The sequence below is a fragment of the Lipotes vexillifer genome, unplaced genomic scaffold (genome assembly GCF_000442215.2).
Source record: "Lipotes vexillifer unplaced genomic scaffold, Lipotes_vexillifer_v1.1 scaffold63, whole genome shotgun sequence".
NCBI classification, from domain to species: Eukaryota; Metazoa; Chordata; class Mammalia; order Artiodactyla; family Lipotidae; genus Lipotes; species Lipotes vexillifer.
Window position 1 is genome coordinate 1,359,940 of NW_006784492.1, and position 9,521 is coordinate 1,369,460.

Genomic DNA, 9,521 nt, shown 5'->3' on the forward strand with positions numbered 1-9,521 from the left:
GACAGGCCAGCGGCGTAGACGCAAAGTCAAAGGTGGGGCTGAGGCTCGCCAGTGCCCTCGCTGAAACTGGGCTCGCAGGTTGAAGACCTTCCCCGAGGGGCCTGGGCGGGATGGGTTAGATGCTGAGACCCCCTGTCTCTGTAGTCACATTGTCTTTTCAAGGATGTCAGTGTCTCCGTGAACCCGGAGGCAAGCTGAGTAGGGCCAGACGGGCCATTGGGTGACGTCACCCGGCGTCCTTCTGGAGCCGTGTGTCACACAGGCCTCCCTTTCTGAGACTGAACCTCGTGGGGTGACGTCAGCCAGGACTGCCTGGTCCCCAGTGTCCCCTCTTGTTCTTCAGTCTTGAGAGCTTATGAAAGGGGTCCTTTACGTATGTCTGGGTGGGGAGGGGTCAGCCTGCCCGAGGCACCCACGCCCACTGTAAGTGGCACCTTCAGGATGTACTGACGCCTAGCACAGTGGCATCGAGCCAGCAGCTTGGGGACACGAGCTGGCCATCAAGGGGACCCAGTCTCAGAACAAAGATGCTCTTCATGGCTCTGGGCTCCCTGTTTCTAATGCGGGACCTGCCCTGACTTTCTGTGGGATGTCGCAGCCCATCCCGTCCCCTCCCAGCCTCTTTCCCAGTCTGTGCCGAAGGGTTCAGACCCCGTCGGTGATTTTCATGCCCCACTCCACGGAGCACCAGAGTCCCACGGTGAGGGGCCCCTTTGGGGCTCTGGCCCTGCCCTGCACGGACATCCCGAGACCCTCTGCCTGGTCCACCTGGATGCTGGGGCTCCAGGAGGGCGTATTTGACGGCTGAATCCCATGCAGTAAAAGCTCCAAGGAGCAGAGGTCTCGGTGAGCCCTTTGGCCTCCGAGGGAGATGAGGTGCCCCCCGCCAAATACCAGCACTGCCACCCAGCCCTGGACGCACCTTCCTGTCCGCAGACTCAGTGAACATAGGCGGGGGAGTCTGACTCTCACTAATTATCAGGGAGAGCCAGATTAAAATAACGCGTTGATGTTATTTTTCCCGCTGGGTTGACGAGGGTTAAAAGGAAAGACACATCCCCATGCTATGGGTATTGGAGGAAACGGGCGTCTTACCTGGCTCGTGGGCGAAAACTGGGAAATTGCCAAGATGCTTCAAGAGCCTTAAAAATGCCCACACCCTCTGAGCCAAGACCCCACTTTTAGGAAGCCCTCAAGTAAATCAGAGAGATGGGGTGGAACTCGTGTACAATGGACTCCCCGCAACTTTTTTTTTTTAATATAAATTTACTTATTTGTTTGGCTGCGTAGGGTCTTCGTTGCTACACATGGGCTTTCTCTAGTTGCGGCGAGTGGGGTCTACTCTTTGTTGCAGTTGCGGTGTGTTGGCTTCTCATCGCGGCGGCTTCTCTTGTTGTGGAGCACAGGCTCTAGGCACGCGGGCTTCAGTAGTTGTGGCACGTGGGCTCAGTAGTTGTGGCCCGCGGGCTCTGGAACGCAGGCCCAGTAGTTCTGGAGCACAGGTTTAGTCGCTCTGTGGCATGTGGGATCTTCCCAGACCAGGGCTCGAACCCGTGTCCCCTGCATTGGCAGGCAGATTCTTAACCACTGCGCCACCAGGGAAGTCCCTCCCTGCAACTTTATTTAGAAATAAAACTTTGGAACTAACAGGCAAGGAGCAGATAGAGACATTCTCATCAATCCATACGATGCAATATTATGCAGCCCTTAAAGTTACAGTTTTGATATTTAATTACATGGAGAAATACTAAGACACTTTTAAGCAAAAATCGCAGGATACAAAACTGTGTACCTACGTTGTATTTAATATGTATGTGTACACTGCAAGACAGCCCGACCCAAAGTGGGTAGGAGGTTACAGATGATTTTAATTTTCCTATATATTTTTTTTTAGGCTTGTTTAAATTTTAATCAAAAAAACAGCTATTACCTTTGTAATCATAAGCACTGTTTTAAAAAAAAGAAAAGCTTACACACAAACCAACCAAGGCCCGGTCTCTCTGGGAGCTCCGAGTTGGTGCAGATGTTTTCCCAGGGAGGAGCAGAAATAAGTTCCCTTCCCCGGCGTTAACTCACGTGACCTGGAGGCTTTGCAGGCGGAAATGGGGTGTAGCTCCTTCCTGCCACCACACTTTTAAGCCCCTGCTGTGTGCCAGGCCCCTACTACGTCCACCCTGTGTGGCTTGTTCGGGGGATGTGAGAATGGGATGGACGAGGCTCCCACCTCCACGCGGGGCATGGGCTGTCCTGGCAGCGGTGGATGTAAACGCGGACACAGCAGCCGTGGCCACCCGCAGAGGGTGCGTGAGTGGAGTACGGATGGACGGAGGGAGAAAGGGGGGCGGGCTGAGGTTCAGGGAGGCCCGAGGCGGGAAGCAAGCGCTCTGGGCCCTGAAGTTATTACCCCTATTTAGTTATATTTAATTCTGCCAAAGGCCTGACCAGGTAGGATTATTGTCGGCCCTGTGTGCAGGTGGGAAAACTCTGAGACTCTGGTAGGTCGAGTTTGAATTAGAAAAGAGCAGGGCCCTTGGGGTCCTTGGGGCGCTTGGTGACCTGTTACCTTGAGGGTGGCGCCTGTAGCTGTGGAAGGTGGGCGGGGCTGGCATGAGCGAGACAGCTCAGACACCCCGCGAGTGAGTGCGGGGTCGGGCCCCCAGCCTGCAGCCCTCATCTTCACTGCACACCTAAGGTTCCCACCTGAGGGTCCCCGAGGAGAGCCCTGCCCCAAAGCCCTCGTTCTCCAGGCAGGTCCCACTGGGCTCCGGCCCCCCACCGCGCCCATGGCTGGGCCTGGCCACTGCCCACCCGCACAGAGAGGAGCTGGTGCAGGTCACACGGCAGCCCCTCTGCTCTCCCCTGTCTCTGAATAGAAGCCACCCACAGAGCCCCTCCTCGGAGAAGCCTCGTCTGGGTGCCCGGGGTTCCGAGGGACCCCATGGGAGCATCAGCTCATGGTGGGGCGTTTCCTGTCTGTTTCATGTCCTTCCCCTCCCGGTGGGGCTGTGAGCCCCCGTGATCGGCCCCAGGCCCAGCCCTGACCTGTGACTCCGGCACAGACGAAGGGGAGTGAGGGTCCGAGTGTGGACGCCAGCTCCCTCCTCCCGACACTCCGCACGGCCCCTGCATCTCCGGAAATAACAGTAGCGCTTCCCTCTTGGGAATCTGTCCACAGGCTCCTCCATCTGGCACCCGGCGTGTCGACAGGCAGCCAGAACTGAAGACAAAAGCAAGGTTGGTGGAATTCAATCTCTTCTGACGCCTTTTCCCCGGCTTCTGTGCTATCATCACACGGTTAAGAGGACGCTGGCTGCGTCTGCAGGCTTGCCGGCCAGTCCCACCAGGCTATGGGGCAGGTGGCCCGAGGCCTGGCGGTGTTGAGGTGTAAACAGGTAGATCAGCTGCTGGGTGGGACCAGGGCCCTTCCCGCACTGGCCCTGCCGACCTCTTCCTTTGTTCAGTGGACGCTGATGGTTGCGAAAGTTTTGGGACAACTGCAAAGTTAGCGGGTCTCCAAACAGTCCCAAGACCATCCATACTTCGGACGCCAACGGCTAGTTCGAGGGGTCCTCACAGCTGCCCGCAGGTTCATTAATGTATCTGAAGGACTCACAGAACTGTTACAGCCCCAGTTATGGTTTATCCCGGCAGGGGGCAGGGGGAGATACAGAGTGAAATCAGCCCAGCATGGGGCAGTGTCCAGGAGGGGTCTGGACACACGGTGCCATCGTCTTCTCCCCGTGGAGTCCAGACTCGGCCCCTCCCAGTGACAGGTGACAGCGCACACGGTGTATTGCCAACCAGGGAAGCTCCGGGGCCAGAGACCTTATCGGTGCTCCATTAAATGATTGATTGGTTGGTTGGTTGATTGATTGGTTGCCATGTGGTTGATTTCACTCTCCAGGTGACATGACCCAAGACCACCAGAGTCATAGGGCTGGTCTTTCTGGCATGGCCAGCCCCACTCTAAGAATTTTGGGTGCAGTTAGCCCCCTCCCTAAACAGAGACATCCTATCGGGTACGATCACCTTCCAGAAACTAGAGCAAGACCACCCTCTGGGCCAGGCCAAATTCCTTGCCCCTCAGAGGCCCTGTGCTGGGTGCCAGGCTGCAGGTGCAGTGTGAGAAAGGAGGCCGGCATGCCCCTGACCCTTCCGGGGCTGGCGTCCCAGAGACAGGCAGAAATCAACGCCTCAACAAGCAGATAATGCAGCAGTGGTTGGCGGGGCAGGAGAGCGGGGGAAGGACCGACTTCACCTGGGATGGTTGTGGGGGTGGGGGTGCAGGCGGTCCTCCAGAGGAAATGAGGGGGAGCTGAGCCAGAAGATGAGATGGTGCCAGCCCTGAAGAGAGGGAGAGGGAGTGCGGTTCCAGGCAGGGTGGCGGTTCATGCAAAGGCCCTGGGGCAGGAACAGGGCAAGCTCCCTTTGGCTTGGATGGTGGTGGGGTGAGCAGGGGAGGGGTCCCGCTGCCCCCGGCCTGCCGCGCCTCCGTCCTCACCACTCCCTTTCTCCCCTGCACCTTTGCAAATGCGTTCCTTCCACCAGAGATGCCCTCTCGTGCCCTTGCATCACGATCCTGACAAACTCCTCCTTTGGGTTTTAAGGTTCACCCAGAATGTCAGCCCCTGAAGACCTTGCCAACTCCTGCTCCTGCCCCACGTCCTCAACTCACACCCCGCAGGCAGCTCCCTCTTCCCTAAAAGCCTGGAGGAAAGGCTCCAGTCTCTCCGTCCTGAATTCCCAGCTCCCACACGAGTCCTGGCAGGTGACACACTCAAGCGTTTGCGGGTTGAAGGAAGGAAGTGAATCCAGGTGAACTGCAGCCCAGGGGACCACAGGCCCTCGAAGGGAGGCATGTCAGCCAGCTTTGCTCTGTCAGGCACTACCAGGCCCTGTGCCAGGGAGCCCCCCACCCCTGCAGGACCCCCACTGGGAGCCACGCCCTGCAGGGCCCCAGGATAGCGCAGATGGTCCGCGGGCGGCGAGTGGTGCGTGACCCACAGGACTCCTGGCCCGGCCTCAGGACTCCAGCAACCCCTGGCTTTCCACTCTGTCCCCCATGCGTGGTGTCCCAGGCATGCCAACCCTTTTAAAGCCACCAAACAGGCTACGGATGAGCCGGATGGCAGTGGGCCCTTGAAGACCCTGGCTACTCAAATGCCGCATAGCAGCGGGTCTGCATCCATGTTTGGGAGATAGACAGGGAAACTGCTGCAGGGGGCGGGGGGACCCACGGGGTTGCTAGCGTGCCTCAGGCCGTGCCTGTGTGTGGTGTGCAGAGTGATGCTGGGATCACTGCAGAGTTCAGACCCAGCCTTCTCGGACCCAAGCCCGTGGGATACCCAGAATTCCTTTCGGGGGTGAGGGGCTCGCTCTGCTGGTGGCAGCTCTGGGTCAAGAGGCCGAGGTGACCGGGGTCCCTGGGTGGAGGCGGGGAGGGGCTGAGAGGAGCAGAGGCTGAAGAGTCAGGCAGGTTCCCCGGGAAGAGTGTGGGAGGCCGGCCGATCCGGGGGTCTCGGTGGCTCCCTGCGACTCTCCCGCAGCTGTGTTTGGCAGGAGGGACCAGAGGAATTCTGCTCCAGGAGGAAAGGGGCAGAGCTCTACTGTTGGGCGTACTTTGCTTTTTACTGTTGACGCTGGTTCTGTTCGTTGAGTCCTTCAATAATACCTTGCACTGTGGGAGCGAGGGGTCAGGGCTGCAGAGTCCCCCCACCCTTGGCTGTGGGGAGTGAGTAGAGCCAGAGCAGAAACCTGTCCCCAGACCTAGCAGACACCACGGGGGCTCAGGGCTTGGGAGTTCCTGGTGGGGCTGGATGGAGACCCACCTCATGAACTTTGGCCCAGGAGACGTGATGGGGGCATGGGCTGGTGGAGGGGACCCGCCTCGTATCGGGCCCTCGGGCTGGGTGGGACCCAGCCCAATTCAGCACACTCTTGCCAAGCCCGTTCTGAAAGAATTGAACAGAGGGAAATCCTCACATTTTCTTTAGCAGTTGATTTCAGTGGGTTTGGGAGCCGCTGCTTTTTGGGCATCTGCCCCTTCGTGATTCATTCATGGCTCTTGGCTTGCGGCACCGAGGTGACTAAATCTCAAGCCGTGCTGTTCCTGATAGAGGTGGGAACAGGTGGACTTAGGTGCACGTTACGTCCGAGGGCCGTGGGGACCGTCCTGCTATCCCTGGTGTGTCATGGCGACCTGGGGAAATGTGGCCCTGAGCCGGGGTGGGAGGGCTCCGTGGAGGAGGACCACATGCCCCGGGTCCTCTGTGTCCCCAGAGCCTCCCCTGACCAGGACAGCGTGCCCAGCACCAGTCCCTGGATTCTGGACCCGCTGTTGAGCTGGCCTCGAGGCCTGCAGGGAGCCCAGCTGCTGCCAGGCCTGGTGGCAGCAGCCACCTCTGCTCCCAGCCTGGAGGCCACTGGCCCAGCAGAAGCGAGGCCCTCTGAGTGCTGCAGGCTGGCAGGGAGGAAGGGAAGTCTTGTTGCCCCGGGGGCTGGTCATTGCCCTGGACTTGGCTTCCTGGGCTTGTTTCCACAGATGCTTTGGGAACATTTGGGGCAGAGGCCAGCAGCCTGACAACAGTTGCCCTTCCGTGTCCTGGGACAGGATCCAGGCCCCAGTCATGCCCTGCTTGTCCCTTGTTTCACCCTCCCTGGGTCCCAGCCCCACCTCCGCCCCTCAGAGCCTCTTCTGTCTTGCTCGGGAAATGAGAATAAACTCTGGGCCTGGTGGGCCGGGCAGTGAGTGGGCACGTCAGTGGGTGGACAGGGCAGTGGTGGGCGGGGCAGTGAGGGGGTGTGGCAGTGGGTGGACAGGGCAGTGGATGGGCAGGGCAGTGAGTGGTGTGGCAGTGAGTGGACGGGGCAGTGGGCGGACCGGGCAGTGGGTGGACAGGGCAGTAGGTGGATGGGACAGGCACAGATGATTTTCCCTGGGCACTCAGGTCCCCTTGGAGATAGTTCTCCAGCCAGCTGACTGCTCCCTGCCCGGGGGCTGGGAGAGAGCTGTACTTTTCTGTATTGTTCGCCGCCTGCAAGGTAGCTAATGTGCGTGAACCAGCCAGACCCGGTCAGCTCCGGGTCAGCCCAGCGGGGTCTGCTCAGGGGGCCCTCAGCCCCTGAGAAGTGCAGCAGAGGTGGCGTCACCAACTCCCTCTGAGTCCGGCCTGTGGGTGGGGTCAGCTCCACTGTTACGTGGTAAATCCAGACGTGAGCTAACTCAGTCGTCTGGAGGGCTGCTCAGCAGTCATCTAACTAGTGCCCCTCACACCAGGCCCAGTGGGCTCCACGACCCCCGGGAGCCAGCTCCATCTCTGCGTCCAGCAACAGGGGCCAGCACCGGAGTCCGTGCCAGGCCGAGCCAGGAGAGGGAGGGCAGTCCTCCCCCACTGCCTGGAAGGCCTCCCTGACTGCCTGCTCCCCTGGGGGATGGGTGCCCCCCCCCCCAGACAAGGACGTGCGTCTGCTGAACGTGCCCAGGGAAAACCCGTCGGAAGGCTGTGGTCCTAACCACCCGTCCCCAGTGCATCATTGGGCAGTGGATCACGTGGTCATTCCCCAGTGCATCATTGGGCAGTGGATCACGTGGTCATTCAACACACAGCCACTGAACACCTGCTGTGTCCCTTCTGGGGTGGGTACCAGGAACACAGAGGTGAATAAGACCAGTGGGTCCCTGCCCTACAGGAGGGCCCACGTCCTCTGGCAGGGGAGACAGATAGGCAGGCTCCATGGTGCAGGATGCTTGCCTGTGACAGGGGGAGGGACGGGGCCAGCTTCCCGGAGCTGAGACTTGGCAGGTATGCGGGAGAGTGGGTCACAGGGCCCAGCCCTGCTCTGGCTCTGGGTCCCAAGCCAGAGGAGCCAGGATCTGCTGGGGAGTGCATGAGGGTTTCAGAGCCATGGCAGGGGCGGCCCCGTGTCAGCTGAGTAGCTGAGAGGAGCTCCGTGCATGGAGAAGGTGGCCGGGGACAGCCGGGTGGGCTCCTGCTCTGGTGGCAGCAGGGCGAGCCTGGACTGACTGGGCTGGTCCTCCAGGCTGCGGGTCTCCACGGTTACCGTTTCAAGAGCCCATGTCCTTCCCCACCCCCACCCCAAACCCGGGGCTGCTTACCGCGGGGGCACCTGGGAGGATGCAAGAGCCCCTGCGCTGACTGTGAGGCCGCTGAGCAGGGAGAAGACAGGCTTGTTGAGATGGTCCCTGAGGCCCAAACGCAAGGATGGGGTGACTGAGCATGAGTGAGAACGTTTTAATGGAATTCGCAGAGGCCGCCGGGGTGGGAGAGCAAGCCTTGGTGTTGGACTCTGCCTCTGCCCAGCTGTGTGACCTTGGGCAAATCACTAGCCCTCTCTGAGCCTCAGCCCCTAGGCTTTAAGTTGGAGATGAGTGGGTGCTGACCCCTCACGCGGTATCCATGCAGCTTGTGTGGGACCTTAATGAGAGCCAGGAGCCCCCGTCACTGTTGTAGGACGACGCTTCCCGGGACCAGTAGCTGAACGGTGGGGACAGGGCTGGGTGAGCTGCCCGGCCCTTTGCTGATGTGAACAAGGCCCTGGAGAACACAACTGGGTATTGGATTTGATTGTGAGGCTCCTTGGAACGAACTGGAATCAGGGTAGGGAGAAAGTGAGAGAAAGCCCAGGTCTCCTGACTCTGGGAGAATCACCTGGACTCGGCCCCCTCGTGTCTGGGCTCCCTGACCTGTGGGACGCGGGGACGCCCTGGCCCTCTCCGGGGCTGGGAACCTGGCACAGGGAGAACACCATGCAGCCACCCACCTGCCTGCTCGGAACCCTGAAACATGCCAGAGCAAACCCAGGCACCCGCGGCCGCTCAAAGAGCCCAAGCCCCCTTCCGTCGGGGTCATGGTGACAGTAAGCTGGTGCCGCCCCACCTGTGCCAGGAAGTGTCCCTCTTGGTCTGGGGGACAGTTCTTGTGCCACTGCTGCAACTCTCAGCTTAGGGGCACTTTTCTTTTAAAACAACCAGTGTTTGTCGGCTTTGCAGAGAAGGGGCTTCCTGCCATGAGCTGGGATATACTGAACTGAAATAAAAGTAAGGATGATTTACCAGTGCCAAGCCCCTAACAGGCTGCGCCTAAGTCCTCAGAAACAGAAAGCACCTTCCAAGCAGGTTTTTCCATTTCAGAGAGAAGGAAGCTGAGAGTCAAAGTTTTCTTTCAAATGTATTAAATGTGTACGTACATCATTTTTGCCTAGTAAAATAGGCAGCCTGGCCACAGCGTTACTGGCCCAGTGTTACTGGCCTCCAGTGGTGCATCTCCTTTGCAACAGCACTTGACGTTGTGTTTTACTGGGGGTGGCTGAGCCTCAGGGGTCTGGCTGAGGCTCCTTGAGGGACCCCAGCCCCTGCCTCCGAGGGGCCCGGGGAAGCAGGGCAGGCCTCAAGAGGATGCCAGGGTGATAACTGGGGCAAGGAGAGGGGATGGACCAGCTGGACGGGTGACCGAGCGCAGAGATGACCACGGAGCATCACGCCCTCTCCCTTTTCTCTTTCC

At 59.5% G+C, this 9,521-nt stretch overlaps 1 protein-coding gene across 1 annotated transcript in view; it reads left to right on the forward strand.

The window, feature by feature from the left end:
* ABLIM2 (actin binding LIM protein family member 2) overlaps positions 1–9,521 on the forward strand; it is a 126,051-nt gene that overhangs the window by 53,190 nt on the left and 63,340 nt on the right. Inside the window, exon 8 of the mRNA XM_007456866.1 lies at positions 3,176–3,234. Within this exon, the coding sequence (XP_007456928.1) occupies positions 3,176–3,234 (59 nt within the window). The remainder of the gene's footprint in view (positions 1–3,175; positions 3,235–9,521) is intronic.